General features: G+C 33.1%; 1 protein-coding gene across 2 annotated transcripts in view; it reads left to right on the top strand.

Moving 5' to 3' along the window:
• CDH10 (cadherin 10) overlaps positions 1-17,710 on the top strand; it is a 171,696-nt gene that overhangs the window by 132,281 nt on the left and 21,705 nt on the right. For both annotated transcript variants that reach the window (XM_032861911.1, XM_032861912.1), the window contains exons 6-7: positions 12,159-12,346; positions 14,091-14,344. In XM_032861911.1, the coding sequence (XP_032717802.1) occupies positions 12,159-12,346; positions 14,091-14,344 (442 nt within the window). The remainder of the gene's footprint in view (positions 1-12,158; positions 12,347-14,090; positions 14,345-17,710) is intronic.

Below are 17,710 nucleotides of genomic sequence, written 5' to 3'. Positions count from 1 at the left end.
TCTCATGGTTTGTCTCCCCCTCTGATTTCCTCCAACTCACTTCTCCTCTCCATCTCTCAATGTCCTCCATGTTATTCCTTATGCTCTACCAGTTGAATAAATAGTTCTTGAACAAATTAATTACTTAAGTTGCCATATAATTAAAATAATCATGAGTGTGCATATTTTATGTGTGTATACAACATATCTATCTTTATAATACAGCTGTTGAATTACTTAACAGAGAATTAAATATATACTATTTTGATGAATGGGCTTGATCTTTATCGTGACCTCTTTGGAAAGTATGAGACACCTTGAAAACACTTTTATTAATATTTCTGGGATAAAAAAAATATATATGTATGTGCATGTATGTTACACACACATTCACAACTCACCTATATGTTTGTGTGAGTGTGTGTTTGTGTGTCTCTTCCAACAAATTATTGTGGAAGAGAACTGATATACGTATGCATATATGCATATATATGTAATATATAATTTAGGCTTATGATAATGTGAATCAATGGAACGTGATTGCTTACCCTGTAAGTCTCAGAAGGTACTGAAAATTAACACAGATAATGCCTACTCTCTTCAAAAGGAAATAAACTTTGCGGTGGAGATAAATCCTGCACCAACTAAGAAATAAAATGAAATGATAAATAATTTTGGATCCTTGACCAGAACTATAATGACAAGTTTAAAGCAGACGGATTTTCAGAATCTAAGCATGTGCCTAAAAATGCAAGCAATCTCAAAAATGTCCAAGCTAAAAATAAAAAGTGGGAGAACAAATTCCCAGAGACAATACTCAGTAAAATCTATGTGACAGTAAAATTAATGAAACAATAAAACCTTTTGTTCTTTTGTTCTTTCTCTATTTGTTGAAAGAAGATCCATGATATGGAAACCTTTCACCAGAACCGGATAATCCCTAATATCAGGAACATTTCCTACTGAATTTTTAAAAAAAAATATTTTGCATCAAAGTATTGCTTATAGATTTAAAAAAAAAAAGGAAAATGAGACACCTCTTCCATTCTTCCTTACGTATAGCTCTAATCCTTACAGAAAACAACTTTAAACTTACTTTTTAGTTCATCTAGGTTAAGCTGCAATTATGTAAGCAATATTGTATTATTTGATGAAATATTTTTATATATATCGTCTGTGACTTCCTTTCAGCTCTGATGAAAACGAAGCTCAGCAACATTTCAATCTATTTCCCCCAGTTATAAATATATCAGTGGGTTTTTTTTCCCATTTCTCTATCAGTTATTTTAGCAAATTTAAATAATATGTAATTAATTATTTTTATTTCCGCCATTCTCACTCTCTCTTTTATCTGTCCCAACAGCATTTTCATGGAAGCACTAGCTATATATAGATTTTTTAATTGTCTAAAAAAATCCCTGCGATTTTCACGATGATCCTATCAGAATATGATGCTATTAACTATGTAAAATTTTGGTCTTGTGCGCCAACATGTTTGATAGAGGATGCACTAGCTCTCAGGTGTCTCAGGCAAAGCCAGACATTTGATTTCCCATGTAATAATTTCAACTATTGAATATTAGAGATCCTCTTGAACAACGTTTTATTTTTCCAAGATACTACAACTTGTCTTTTCAATGTGCTGTGTGGACAGCTGCTCAGAATTTGTCGGTGAGCAGCTTTTGCATTTAGCTTCCTTTTGCCAGCAGTCAGGGTTGCACACCTAGGGCCCTTGTATTCTCATTCCAACACGGGCGGCTAATCTTTAGAACTCAGAAAATCCTGCCATCCCAGACTCCTTGCTTCTGTAATTTGGATACAAAGCCATCTAGTTCTCATGTATTCCCATATCTCGATTTAGCCTCTTATTTTCCTGGAATACATTCTTCATTAGGTTTTTTGAAAAGACTCAAAGACAGAGAAAGTTGCTGAGTCTGAAAGTATCCTTATCAGGTTATCACACTTGATTAATAGGCTGGCGAGGTACAAAATAATTTCATCATCAAATTTTGATGACATTGCTCAATATTTTTCTAGCATCAGGGGTTAGCTTGTAAGGTCCATTGACATTTTAATCCATATCTTTTTTTTTTCCCCCAACCTCACGGTTACATCTTTGTTTCCAATGGCGTATACGTGCTTCCATTTATCCTCTTGCTCACAAAGTCCCCTTTGGATGATCATGATCTTCAGTTTAGCTCATCCATTAATTTTTAACTTCAACTATTATACTGTAAATATCTATTTCTTGTATTTGGCTCTATAACAGCAAAGCCCAGCCACTTTTTATAGTTATTATATGGTGAGATTTTTATAACCACTTTTACTTCTTAAGGCACATCGAATATACTTTAAAATGTCCACATTAATTGTTTTGTTATCTGATTTAACTACAGGATTTTATTTGTTTCATTTTCTTGCTTTCAGAATTTTTTATTGTTGTTACTTTTTAGTGCTTTTCTTTTGTTTTCCTGTGATACTCATGTTTCTTTGTATTGTTTTTTATACACACACACACACACACACACTTACACATATTATTGTTACTATATATAATATTTATATTACTTAAATTAATTAATTTATATTAATATCATATAGTACTATACAACTTAATATATAATTAATATTTATAAAATATTATATAATTATATGGATAATATATAATTCTCAAATATATTTTTAAATATATGACATGACATAAAATGATATGTTATTATATAATATATTATTTTAATAATATGTAATATATACAATATATAATTTATAGATCTGGGATATATAGTTGAAATTTGTGAAGCTTGCTGTTCAATCCTAAAAGGGTGTCTGCATCTGTCAAGTGCTAGGAACACTACCAATACTTCTAAGTGCTGCTTGACTTGACTATTTGTGGTGTGTATGGGTTTGCTTGTTTGTTTTAAATTTTCACATAGTGTATAATAACTACAAGAGAATATAAGTAGTACCACTTTAAATCATTCAAGGACTTTAAAAATAGATGGCATTAACATGTATGATGCTCAGATTTAATGTTGTTTGATATATATATTTATAGAGAGAGATTATAAATATACATATAGCATCTATATATCACTGAACATACTGTTTTCTGATTGTTTATGGTTTACGAAAATGATATCACACTGTTTATAATTTTCTGATACATTCCTATTTCCACTTATTATGTATCTAAGATTCATCTGTATTTTTCCCACGTAACTGTAGCTCACAGTTTTCACTTTTGAATTATGTAGGAATGTGAGTTATGTAAAAAGTTTATTTACCTATTCTCATGCTCTCTGATATTTGGGTTCTCTTCTCTCTCTTTCTCTTTCTCTCTCTTTTTTTTTTCATTTTATAAATAGTAATTCCATATGGCATTTCTGCAACTATTCTCATATGCACTGCTGGATTTTGTTTATGCTATTATTTAACTTCACATTATGTAATCCCATATTGTTTCCTGTTATGGGTTGAATTGCATCCCCTAAAATTTTTTTCCCTTTCTTTAAACATTTATTTATTTATTTGAGAGAGAGAGAGAGAGAGAGAGAGAGACTCAAGTTGGGTAGGGACAGAAGGAGAAGGAGAGACAGAGAATCTCAAGCAGATTCCCTGCTGAGTGTGGACCCTGACACAGGTCATAGGGCAGGGTCTCACAAACCTGGTCATGACCTGAGCTGAAACCAGGAGTCAGACACTCCACCAACTGTGCCACCTAGGTGTCCCTAAAAATTATATTTTTAAGTGTAAAATCTCAGTATATCAGAATGTGCCTTTATATAAAAATAGGGTCTATAAAGAGGTAATCAACTTAAAAGGAGGTCTTTAGGGTTAGGCCTTTAATCCAATATGACTGGTGTGCATATAAAAAAAGGCAATTTGGGCATAGAAATATTCACACAGGAAAGACAATGTGAACAAACAGGCAGAAAATAGCCATGTAACTGGACTGATGTACTTATAAGTCAATGAACACCAAAGATTGTTCTCAAACACCAGAAGCTAGAAGACGGAAAGAAGGATTCTTCCCATAGCCATGATGGAAAGCATGGCCATGCCAGATACCTGGACTTCAGACTTCTAGACTCCAGAACCATAAGACAAATACTTATTGTTTTAAGCCACCTACTCTTTTGTACTTTGCTAAAGCAGCCCTAGCTAATTAATACATTTCCTAAAGTCATTGCACCAAATTTAACACCCATCAGCTCTGCATAATAGTTCCCATTATACCACGCACTTTTAATACTTGGTTTTGTCAGCTTTAATTTTTTCCAGCTTAGTAGGTATAAAATGGTAGCACATCATGGCCTTAATTTGCATTTGTTTGATTAAAATCCAGTGTATTTTTATTTGTCTTTTTGTTTCCTCTATTATAAACTGTTCATTGATCATATCCTTGACTAATTTTTCTGGTGGCTTATCTGTCTTTTCTTATGACTCTTTAGAGATACTATGTTTGTCAATATGAAATTATTCTTTTTTTTAATATGTTTCACTATCTCTATATTGTCTTTTATTTATAGAGATTGTTAATTAGGACATAGATTGATTTACAACCTTTTATTTTATGCTTTGTTAATCATTTGTCTTATTTTAGAAATATTTCCCTTACTAAAGATTGCTAAATTATTGGCCTACATTTACTTGTAAATTAAAGTTTTAGAAGCAGTGTGTGTGTGTGTGTGTGTGTGTGTGTGTGTGTGTTTTGAGGATTGTTGTGGAAAACCAAAAAGATCTGGCTCAGAATTTTTACTAAAACTTTTGCATATGTGAAGGAAATTAAAGAACAACCTTTGCAGGATAAAGTTGGAACTAAACACATCTCCATGTCATCACCCTTCGATGTAGGTTAAAGCTGTCTTTAGCAATAAAATAATTTAATTAATATGCAGGTATGACTTAATATTTTATAGTTCAAGAATTATTCTGAAACATGAAGGAAGAAGAGAAGAAACTTACGATGTTAATTCAAAGAAGTAATCTTGTCATAATCAAGGCAATAATTCCTGCAACCCTCTGACAGGGCTGAATTAATTTTCATTAGGAAATTTCAAAAGCTTATTTGTAAAGACTGCTGATAAAATATTCCATTAAAATGTTAAAGAACTATTTTTTTGCTAAGAATATGTATATTCATATAAGTACATATGGAGACACATATCCATATGTATATGTTTGTATATCTATATGTATTTGTGTGTGTGTGTGTGTGTGTGTGTGTGTGTGTGTCTCAGGAGACATTTGAGGCATTTGATATGTTGTCCTCTATGTTATGGCATCTAACTCCATCATTTTCCTTCCTTTGTATCTTTATGAGCCAAGTATTTATAACTATATTTTCATGGAGCTATGACATATCTTTTGTCTTAATGTCTCTCCCTTTTCTAAAAAGCACTTGAAAAAGAAAGAGATGGCAAGAGGCAGTGAAGAAGTGTCCTCCCACGTAGCATAATTTCAGTGCTTTTCTCATCCATACACTGAGTCTCCTTGAAGTCATTGCAGACTGCCTGATGACCCTCTCCCTTCGTGTTAATGGAGGCCATGGTGTCAGCTGTCTCCCCTAGTGGTGAAAGCTCTTATGTCTGTAAAAATATAGTTCTTTAGGGCCATTTGAACCCATAGTATGAATGTAAAAGTTTGTAAGGGTGGTTTGTGCCTAGACCATGTTTCCATGCAAAACACGAGTCTTACATTATTGCGGAGACTAGTTGCTGTTGTATAACTAGTCTGTGGATGACTTGGAGGGTGATATATGTCCTCCCTATTTCAAGAGGCCATAAAAATAATGATCAATTTTATGGAAATAGCAAATATCCTCAGGTGAAAAGGTGACTTCAGTTTTCTATTTACTTTTGTAGGTTTTTATTTTCTGTCAGTTTGGGGCTTATACATTTTTAATAACTTCAAATGTATATTTCTATCTCAATTTATGATCCATAGTTACTGTTTATCAGTCGAACTGAGTTACTTAGCTTGCATTGCCAGGAGCCTGATTTAATGTTTTTTAATCAACTAAATTATTATATTATTGATGATCAAATTTTCAAAATGATGGACAGTAGTAACAAGTTGATTTTCGTGTTTTTCTATGATCCCATTAATCTGATATCTCAATTTCTGTCTGAGGAAATCCTAATCTCACTTTCCTTTCCATTCCTCCAATTTGGAACAGCAAGTCTCCAAGAAAATTTAGCTCATACTATAGAAAACTCTTGTGACCAGCATTTGCGCATTAGGATTGTGTTTCATGCTGGTGAAATAAAATTCTAGACCTTTTCAGAGACAACAATTAAAATAAAAATAAAAATACAGCTAGTTTCTAAGTGTGAATTTATAAAATCAGTTTTAATATTATAACAATATTATAATAACAATATGAAATTTTTTATTCTATTATAATACAGGATTTTCCTTTAGGCTGTAAAAGCTTAATGCTAATATTATAAATCATAGCATCTAAATTCCTTTTGAAGGATATGGATGTTTTATTTTTAAAACAAAGATCAATTAGCAAGTTGCAAGACAATAGCTTATTGTTATTTCTATTTTTATATCAAAGGTATAATTAGGTTTCTTATTTCAAATACAAATAGTTACCTTCCTTTTGGCTTTTTGACACATTTCACATTATGAATCAAGACTTATTCCATTTATTATAAGTCTTTGAATACCACATAATACCCAAATTATGGTTCTATTTCTATTAAATGGAGCAAGGACTTTGAGATATAGCTGATTTTAGGGTTTGGTTAAAGAAAATATAAGATGAACCTGTAACATTTTGTGATGCCAGATATTAAGGGAAATACTAAAAAAAAAAAAAAAAAAAAAAAGAAAGAAAGAAAAGAAAAAGAAAAAGAAAAGGAAAAAAAAAGTGATGGGGCACCTGGTTGGCTAAGTTGGTAGAGCATTTGACTCCTGACTTGGAGTTGTGATTTCTTCCCCATATTGAGTGTTGAAATTAGTTTTTAAAAAAAGTGATGGAGCTATGTTGGAAAGACATCATAAACAACCTAAAAGATCACCCACTGAAGAAACCTGTAAGAATTTACACAAAGCAATATATAGGATATTATTGGATTAAAATACACAGTATAAAATAAAATGTCTTTGAGTCTATACTGATTGAAATGTATACTAATATTAATAAATACAAGTGGAGAAGGAGCATATCTTCCTTTCAGGAGAATTCCAAGTAGTAAATGTGAAAAGAATCAAAAAAATAGAAAATCACCATTAGAAAATCACAGTATTAATTACTGCAGAGGAGATCACTGATCAGTACTAAAATTGATGGGCAGATTTTTGAGGAGAAACAGAACATTTGCATAATCTTACAGTATATCTCCTAAGATATACATTAATTATTTTAAAAATTGCTTATTAATAATGGTGGAAACTGACAGAAATACCTTCTTAACCAACAGACTGACATCATTTCTCCCTGATATATGATACACTGAGCGTTGAGGTCATTTCTGTGTACTGTTGACAAAAATGCAAAAACTCAATCTAATCATGAGAAAATATAAGACAGACCCATATTGAAAGACATTTTACAGAGTAACTGACCAGTATTCCTCAAAAGCGTCAAGATATAGAAGATACTGAAGACAAGGAAAGACTGAAAAGTTCTCACAGATTTGAGGGAGTAAGAAAACATGACCACCAAATGCAAAGTGAGATCTCTGAAAGGCTTTATCTATCTATCTATCTATCATCTATCTATCTATCGATCGATCTATTTATTTTGAGGGGATTTGAGAGAGGCAGATGGAGAGGGGAAGAACAAATCTCAAGCAGATTCCATGCTGAGTACAGAGCCAAATGCAGGGCTTGACTTCATGACTCTGAGATCATGACTTGACTCTAACTCAAGAGTCAGATGCTCAATCAACTGAGCCACCCACACACTCCTCTGAAAAGGCTTTAATGGAAAAGCCGGTGAAATCCAAATTGGAATTAGTTAATAGTAAAGTGATTAAAATAACATTTGCCAAAAACTGAACTCAAGTATGTTGGTGAAAACGAACTCAAAATGTTGGCAAATGTTGGTGGGTCAAAAATTTAAAAAATGAACTTGCTAAATGTTATTCAATTAGGTGTGGTGGATCTTGAATCTTAGTCCACACTATATAACCATTGACTCTTGTCTGGTGTTGGTATCAGGGTTATATTGATCTCAAAATGAGCTCGGAAAGAGTCCTCATTTTTCTTTTATATAGGAAAATTTACATAAGAACTGATAATAAGGAATTTTCGGCTCCATGAATGTTCCTTAAAAATATTTGAGCTGATAAAGGCGTTTGGGTGGTTCAGGAGGTTAATCCTCTGCTTTTGGCTCAGGTCATAATCCCAGGGTACTGGGATCTAGTCCTGCATCAGGCTTTCAGCTCAATGGGCAAAGACTGCTTCTCCCTTTGCCCCACCTCCCTGCTCATGTGTGCATGCTCTCTCTCTCTCTCTCTCTCTCAAAAATAAATAAATAAAATCTTTAAAAAAATATTTGAGCTGCTAGTATTTAGAAGGACAGATCATTTAAAATCACATATCATATATTAAATGATATTTAATCATGTATTAAGTTGTATTTAAAATCATACTTTATTTCCTCTTTGGTAGCATTGGTATATTTTTAATTATCTTTAGGAATTTTATTAGTTTAGCTAACTAGTTAATTTTATTGACATATAAGTGTTCATAATACTCTCTAATCTTTTAAATCACTACATTTTCTGTAGTTGCATTTCTTTAAAATAATTCTTAATACTTTTTTTTGCCCAATCTCCCCTTTCTATGAACCAATTTTGTCATATATATTTATTTTGAGAGTTCTTTAAAAAACTAACTTTTGACATTTTTATACTCTTTTTTCTGTATTTGTTTTTTCATTCATTTTTCAATTATTTTTTGGTCTCTGTATTTGTTTCTTATTTGAACCATTAGTTACATAGGAATTACTTTTAGTTTTCTTTTAACTTTTCAGGACTATAAGTATTTAGGAGTGCTCTTCTTCATATTAACCTCTGCTTTAATTGTAGCATGGTCAGAGAGTTGGTACTGATTTGTTAAAATTTATTCAAACATATCTAATAATTTAATTCTTCATCAAATAAGATTCAGTGCTTAATGTTCACTTTAAAAAAATCTATATTCTCTAGATGGTTTGTGGAGATTTCATATGTATATCAATCAAATCATTCATATTATTTTTATTTATTTTGTTAAATATTCCATATATTCCGTATTCTTGGTCTAGTTAACTAATCACTAATTGAAAAAAATTATGGCTATATTTCACATACACTCTAGATCTGAGAATAGATAATCAAGATACTGAAGATTTTATCAGAAGGCAACTTTTAGGGGCACCTGGGTGGCTCAGTGGGTTAAAGTCTCTGCCTTCAGCTCAAGTCATGATCCAGAGTCCTGGAATCGAGCCCCACATCAGGCTCTCTGCTCAGCGGGGAGTCTGCTTCCTCCCCTCTCTCTCTCTGCCTGCCTCTCTGCCTACTTGTGATCTCTGTCTGTCAAGCAAATAAATAAAATCTTTAAAAAAAAATAAAAGCAACTTTTATAGACATTATAAACTAAATAATGAAATTTTTAAAAATTATCCCAACATCAATACTAAGTGCTTTCAGTAGAGAAGTGATATTATTTTTGTATTTTAGAGAAGTTATTTCTGCTACAATATAATAAATTTATTTATCGAAGTGCTGCTTCTATAAAATTTAATTTTTTTAAAGAAAGTTCTTGCAGTAAATAGGTTGAGTTGATGACGTTCTGCGATAGAGGCATAATAAAATAGATATTTTCAAAAGAAAGAGTCAGAGGAAGCCAGGCAAACAGTTGAAAATCTTAAAGTCAAAATGAGAAAAGTCAAAATAAGAAAAGCATAGTGTTTCGAGAAACCTAAACCTAAAAAAGACCAGCGTTGTAGAGAATATTAATTAAGAGAAAGGATGACAAGACAGAGAAGCCAATTTATGGAGGACAAGCTTATGTATGCTTTATTTTAAGTATAATGGGACCAATCAAAGAAGTTTGAAGCTCTGAATAAATATCCATAAGAGCATTGTTTTCAAAATGATACTATGGCCACAGTGTGTGATGAGAGTATCTGAGATTTGACTGGATTTAGTCGAGTAAAGCTGGGGGTAGGTAATTTAGAAAGCTTCTCATTTATCCAATACACAAATCAGTATATAGTGGCTACTACATTCAAAGAAATAGAAAGAGAAAATAATGGCAGAAAAATACCAAGTCCCTGTTTTGCATTACATCTTCATGGTACATATAAATAAATAAGTAAATAATATAACAACTAACTGTTGCAAGTATTAGGAAGAAAATAGGATTTTTTCAATACGGTTGCTTTTTTCAGTAAGGTTATTGATGAAAGCTTCTGAGAAGGTCACAGTTGAGTGGTCATCTGCACGAAGGGAGTGAGAGCCATCTGAATATTTAGGGACAGGGACTTCTAGAGGAAACAGCAAAGGTAGAGAGCCAATAAGACACTAGCCAAGGAATGAGTCGGGAGTTGCTTTTAGTAACATGTTACCAAAAATAGATGGAGAGGAAAATGTTAAAACAAACAAAAAAAGAACAGGCTGAGACTAATTGGGGTGTAGCGGAAGCCACGTCTTACTGATGTCTCCTAGGAAACAACTTCCCAAACTGAGCAGATAGAGAGATGTGCCTGTGTGAGGTTGTTAGGGCCGCCATAACAAGGTGCTCCAGATTGGGTGGCTTGAACAACAGAAGTTTGTTTTCCCACAGATCTGGAAGCTAAAAGTCCAAGATTGAGGTTCAAGAGCAACAGGGTCAATTTCTTCTGAGGCCTCTGCCTGGCTTCTAGATGGCCATCTTTTCCCTGTGTCTTTGCACGGTCTCTGCTCTGTGCCTGTGTCCAGATCTCCTACTCTTGTAAGGACACCAGCCATATTGGATTAGAGCCTACCCTAATGACCCTATTTAATCTTAATTACCTTTTTAAAGACCCTGTCTCCTAATGCAGTCACATTTTGTGGTACTGAATGGGGGTTCTAGCATCAGTATATGAGTTTTGAGGAGCACAACCCCCAAACACTTACTGAACACTCTAACAGCCATTTCCTAAGATCTGATAAATTGTATTGTGATTACGAGAGGATAGTGGGGGAAGAATTTTACGTGAGTGAAGTAGCATGTGAAAAACATAGAGATTTAGGAAATTAAGTTTTGACTAGCACACTTTGAAAAATCCAGCATGGTGCAAATCTTTCAGAGAAGTGACTAAAGGAAAATACACTGGGAAAGATATACTCAGGTGAGAGCATGACTAGGTAAGAGGTCTGGGCTTTATTGTGTATATTAAGGAGAATTACTTAGGGTTTATGAGCATGAACGTGCTATAATCAGAAGTGTGCTTCAGGTCGATTAATCTGTCAGTAATATGTAGTTTATGATCAGGTGTTAGAACATAAATCTCATTAGCGGTAGAGGTTGTTCCCACTGGAAGCACATCTAGGTGCACTAGAGGCTTAGCTAAATTCTCGTTTTGCTGTGGAACAGAGAGGAGTTTGTCAGAATTGAGTGTTTTCACAGTGACACCGTGAAGGGCCTCCTTGTATTTCTCCTACAGACTATCCTTTGTTTCTTCTGTCACAACTGGAAAATAGGCTTCCTCTCCATTACAGCTCAATTCATGGAATTTTGTAATGTTCTGTCCTTCAGCTCAAATAACCTAAGGGTAGTTAATAACTAAATACAACAAAAGGGAAATAATGAAATTTAAATATTCACTGTATATCCTGGGATTTGTTGTGATGGTATAAGCAAACATAGATACCTCCCCGCACTCAAAGCTGATCTCTAGTTATTTGTGCAAATGCAAAAAAAAAAAAAAAAAAGACAATGTGCTCATTTTCAAACCAGAATTCTTAACACTCTTAGAGATTGGTACTCAGTATTTGTAATATGCACAGACCCAAGACTCCCAAATTCCACTTTTTCCATTCCTAAACCTTAATTTAATGTTATCCATACTGTGTGTATTCAACTCATTAATCAGTCAACATTGATGTAGAGCTCTAGATTTGGAATGTTTTCTCATACACAGTTTACTCTTGAATATTCTATTGACATATCTCAATCTCTCTCCCCCTCTCCCTTTTCTATATATTTTGCAGACACCATCCACCTCCGAGTTCTCGAATCTTCCCCAGTTGGCACAGCTATTGGGAGCGTAAAAGCAACGGATGCTGACACGGGGAAAAATGCAGAAGTAGAGTACCGAATCATTGATGGCGATGGGACTGATATGTTTGACATCATAACTGAAAAGGACACACAGGAAGGCATCATAACTGTGAAAAAGGTGCCCAACCTCAGTATAAATAAGCACCTGCCCATTTAGTAAATAAAGATTTCATTATGCGCTGTCCACTCGCACATTATCCATTAGGAGACGTCAGGATCAGTCCCAATGTGATGTATGTCGTGCACAAGTATGAGAAACATAAAGCCAAAGATCTTGGACATTTTGACCAAATACTTTTGTTGGTTGAAGCGCGAAACCTGAGTTCTTACAAAGTTTAAAAGGCAAATTAATAGATGCGTGACTCTATTTCTGAGTCACCTGAATAAACCCCCCCCATAACAACATTATATTCTAAAGCAAAAAGCAGTTAATAGCTAATAACGGCAATATATCATCACAGTTGGAGGCATAAAAAGTAGCATGCCATCTATGCAGATGTATGAAGCAATACTTAGAGTTGCTAATAAAAAGAGACAGCGTATTCTGGAAGATAATTTAATTGTTCACATTTTCCCTTCTGCTACATAAATTAAACTTTTCTGCTAACATATGCTCAGTGATACAGTTTAAAGGTAACTAGTTGTTTTTTTTTTTTTTTTTTTATGGTAGAGTCAATACCACCATTATAAGGAAAAAATAAGGCCCAGGGAAAGATCCCAAAGAAATGTGCTAGAAATTCTATTGCATGAAATAACCACTGAGAACACTGAATAATGGCAAAGCTATCTGGAGATTCTGTTGCAAAAGCCAAGATACACAACCAAAGGGTTTTAAATGGACAGTGACCAACAAAGGACGATGCGGCTTCTTTGTTGTTTTTCATGCCTGGAAAGTAATAGTAATGCAAATAGAATCTACAGTTTATCAGATTAAAAAAAAAAGAAGAAGGTTGAAGGACTGTGAATCAACAATGTCTTTTTTTCTGTTAACAAAACGTACCTTTTAGAGACGTGAGGGGGAGGCGCTTGATTTTTATATTTGTGACGGTTAAACTACATCAATATTTAAGTTCCAGAATTTTGTTTCATAATGTAACCTAATTACTAAGTTTTTCTCTGTTCTCTTTACTCAAGGTTTACCTTATCTTCGGTGTTTCATACAACTGTTGAGAGTTTTTTTTTGTTTTTTATTTTATTTTATTTTATTTATTTGACAGAGATCTCAAGTAGGTAGAGAGACTGGCAGAGAGAGAAGGAAGCAGGCTCCCTGCTGAGCAGAGAGCCCAATGCAGGGCTCGATTCCAGGACTCTGGGATCATGACTTGAGCCGAAGGCAGAGGCTTTAACCCACCGAGCCACCCAGGCACCCCAACTGTTGAGAGTTTTATATTAGTTTTCAAAATTTTATAATTTATGTAGTACCATGTCATTAAACTGAATGGAAATATCACAACATAAACATAAAAAGATAACTGAATTTTTTGCTTACAAACATTAAGCAATAGCCAACACCTCAGCCCACACACATGCACACGTAAAACAACACGGTGTCGCAGTTCATTTTTTTATAACTAGTCACCACATTATAAGATGGGTTTTAATATCCTTTCCAATGGGTCCAAGATTTAAAATCTAATTTTCCTATGTTCTGAAGAATTACACATTGAATCCATAAAAAGTAAAAATTGAACCCTATCCAATATGTAAAGGTTATATTACTATTTTTTATTGCTTTTAATTATTTACACTTAATGAACAACCTGACAGAACTCAACCAGGCTTTAAAAATCACACTGTGACTTGAAAGGAACATATAATCCAATTTCCCTCACTCTAATTTGATGATTTACTTATTTATACAGCCTCTTGACTATGAGAGCAGAAGACTTTACACTCTGAAGGTCGAAGCAGAAAATACCCATGTGGATCCACGTTTTTATTACCTGGGACCATTTAAAGATACAACAATTGTAAAAATCTCTGTAGAAGATGTGGATGAACCTCCTATTTTTAGCCGATCGTCCTACCTGTTTGAAGTTCATGAAGATATTGAAGTAGGGACGATCATTGGAACTGTAATGGCAAGGGACCCAGATTCTGCTTCTAGCCCCATTAGGTAACTATGTCTTTGTTTCAGATGAAAGGATGGGAATTAAAATAAACCTAGAGATCATGAAATTCTATTTATATCATTTAATGCAGTGATATACATGAATCTCTCCTTAGCTGTACATGAATTTGAGGAGCACAGGTGTTTGAAGTAAATTGTCTCTGAATGTTTTGGGGCAAGGCATGCATAGCTTTGTCATCTGGTCCAGTTTAAATCATGAATTTTAGCCTAAAACCTAGCTGGCTTCATCTGTCTCTTTAAGGAAGGTATTTGTTCTGACCCCGGTAGAGATAAAAGGCTCTGTGTCAGCTGTGCATTTACAATGTAACCAATTCACTTTATCTGTGCTTTCAGTTAAATGAATGAAACTTAAATGATAAGTTCAGAGTCGTAACAGTTAAAAGAATATAATTACAGCACTGTCATAATGCAGTTGAATTACATTTTAGAGACTCATCTATACTCCTACCATCAAAGAAGGGAAGGTTTTGTTCACTTGTTTCTGTTTTGGCTGTATCAAAAAATATTTTTAAAAAATCAGAGCATGCCAGAAAGATCACAGTAATTTCAGTTTTGTGTGTGTGTGTGTGTGTGGTTTTTTTCTTTTGTTTTTTGATTTGCTTTCTTATGGCAGCTTAAAAATGTATGAGATATGAATAAATATACAAATGAGAAAGACTGAAAAGTTTTTATTGACATCTGTTCTATCATTTTAAAGAAATACAGAGATCTATATATAATACTGACCATCAAAATGACTGTTCATTTTAAACTGTTAGTACATCACATGTTTTGGATTTCATTCCCTTCCCTATTCTCAACAGGTTAATTTTGTCTCCTCCTTGTTCCACATGGACCAGTCAAGTAAGAGTTTAAATGATGTTTAACAATTTCCAAGCACACTCTTCTCTGATTTCTAAGAATACAGCAGCAGGATGTAGAGAATCTCTAATTTTGTATGCCTCGCGACTCTAACTCAAGTTAAAGTTAAAAGTGCTATAGTTTCTACCACGTCTTCAAGTGAAGTTATATCTTCTATATATTAAAATTACTATTTGACTTATATAATTTTATCTAAATATTTTCTTTTTGTTCACTTTTATGTGTTTTTTTTTTTTTTAATTCCAGTGCGGTTAACATACAGTGTTATATGTTTCAGATGTACAATATAGTGATTCAACAGTTCCGTATGTTAGTCAGTGCTCATCAAGACAAGTGTATTCTCAGTCTCATCACCTGTTTCACCCAATCCCCAACCAGCTCCCCTCTGGTAACCATCTGTTTGTTCTCTGTAGTTTAGAGTCTGTTTTTTTTGGTTTTTGTCTTTGTTTTTGTTTTGTTTTTTGTTTTGTTTTTTGGTTTCTCTCTGTCTCTGTCTCTCTCCTTTTCTTTGCCCATTTGTTTTGTCTCTTAAAGTCCACATATGAGTGAAATCATATGGTGTTTGTCTTCCTCTGACTTACTTTGTCTAACATTATGCTCTCTAGGTCCATCCATCCACGTAGAGCATCACAGGTTACATATATGGTAATGATATACAGCTCCCAGCTGCCAGCATGACTTCCCCATAATTGCCTCTTCCCCAGTCCATTTGTCTTCATTGAAATTGCTGTATTGCTTGGATTTTTTTTTCCCTTTGGATCTTTTATAGAACCAATATACATGTTTAATTTTACCTATTCAATACTTACCAAACATTTTCCTGGCATAGCTCCTAAAAAACTTTAGCAGGCTGTGTGCTGTGTTCCTGGTTTTAAAGTGGCCTTTTTTTGGTGAAATATAATATTTTTTAAAAAAAGAGTTCAATTTAAATCCAGTGGTGTTATAAAGTGGCAATACAAAGATACTCTTCACACAATGAAATAGATTTTACATCCTCTTATAGACTGGTGGTTATTATATGTCAAAATATGTCTGTGGATTTTTGAAACAAAAATAAAATGTTTAATCAGAATACAAATCTAAGGGAAGAATTCATTTACCTATACTATATGGAAACAGAATTAATGCTTACTAATGACAAAATCTATGCCAAAAATGTTGTCATATAATTGAATTTATGCTGACTTGATGTAGAAAATGCAATTGAATATTTTTAGGTGTTAATAATGATAAAATCAACTGATATAAAATCAGGGATAAAATAGCTTTACCAATGCAAGTATTTATGGGATAGATAATATAATACTGGGCATATTATAAATTATTTAGGTCATATTATGGATGTTAATGCGATAATCAAAGGAATTTACTTAAGTGCTTGTTCTGGAAATGATCTAAAAAGGAAAATAAAAATTAGCACACATAATTTGCCAACAGAGAATTGGAAAATATAATTACATCATGTTTGTAAAAGAACCGGGGTCTGTCTTTATCTTTAATATAATTTTGCATAATCCTCTAAATGGTGTCATTAGTTTTTAAACTAAAGTATAAGAAATAAGACAAAACACATATAAGATGATTTGACAAGGACAATAATGCTTTATATTGATTTATATATTGCAACTTCACATCAAGTTTCTGTAGAAATGAAAAAACTTATTTGCCAAAATACCAAAGAATTCAGTTGTTCTTTCTTTCATTTAACAAATATTTGTGGATCACCATATCAGATATTAACATATTTCTCAAGAAGTTCTCAGTCTGTTAGGGAAGATGACCCAGTATGAGAAATAATATTCATTGAGTGCTTAATATACTTCAAGAATGTTACTTGTTTTTTTCATGCTTGATTTCCTGGTTGAAATGTAACTCACATTTTGATATTGAAATGAATTCCTAATACAATGTGGTAAATGGTACACTTCGATACTACATTTAGAGATGAGTGGTAAAAGGTACTTTGGGGGAAGGAGACAAATAAGCTTCTATGCTAGGTAATCAGGAAACACTCAAAGGAGAAGGTAAATTTATGTTGAGTCTTTCAGAAGTAAAATAATTTTGTCAACTTGAAAGAGAATTTGTGAATTATTCCAGAGATTGTATTTTGGAAGCTTATGTGTGAAGGGTAAGACATGCAGTTTAAATGCAAAACTGAGTTTATATTGTATTAATAGAGAGGGCTAGGGCTTATTAAGGTAATTCGTTAATTACTGGTCTGTTCCAGTTAAAACTGATTTAAAATAAAAATCTAAATTAAGCAGTCCTTCAAAGTAGAATCACATTAGCTGTATTGATGGCTTAAGTTGTTCTTCTAATGCAATTTATTCAAAACCCAGCATAAGGATTATACATTTCAACTGATTTTTAGAACAGGTTTGGAACATTAAAAGAGAAAAGAGTTTTATGGCACTTAAACATTATTTTGTATTATTATTCAAAACCACAATTTAAAAATAGTATTTCATGAAGTTTTCCTAATGTAAGTGA

Source organism: Lontra canadensis, unplaced genomic scaffold (assembly GCF_010015895.1).
Source record: "Lontra canadensis isolate GAN:19392208 unplaced genomic scaffold, GSC_riverotter_1.0 scaffold22, whole genome shotgun sequence".
NCBI lineage: Eukaryota > Metazoa > Chordata > Mammalia > Carnivora > Mustelidae > Lontra > Lontra canadensis.
The sequence above is the reverse complement of the archived record's forward strand: the minus strand, read 5'-3'. Positions and strand labels throughout refer to the sequence as shown.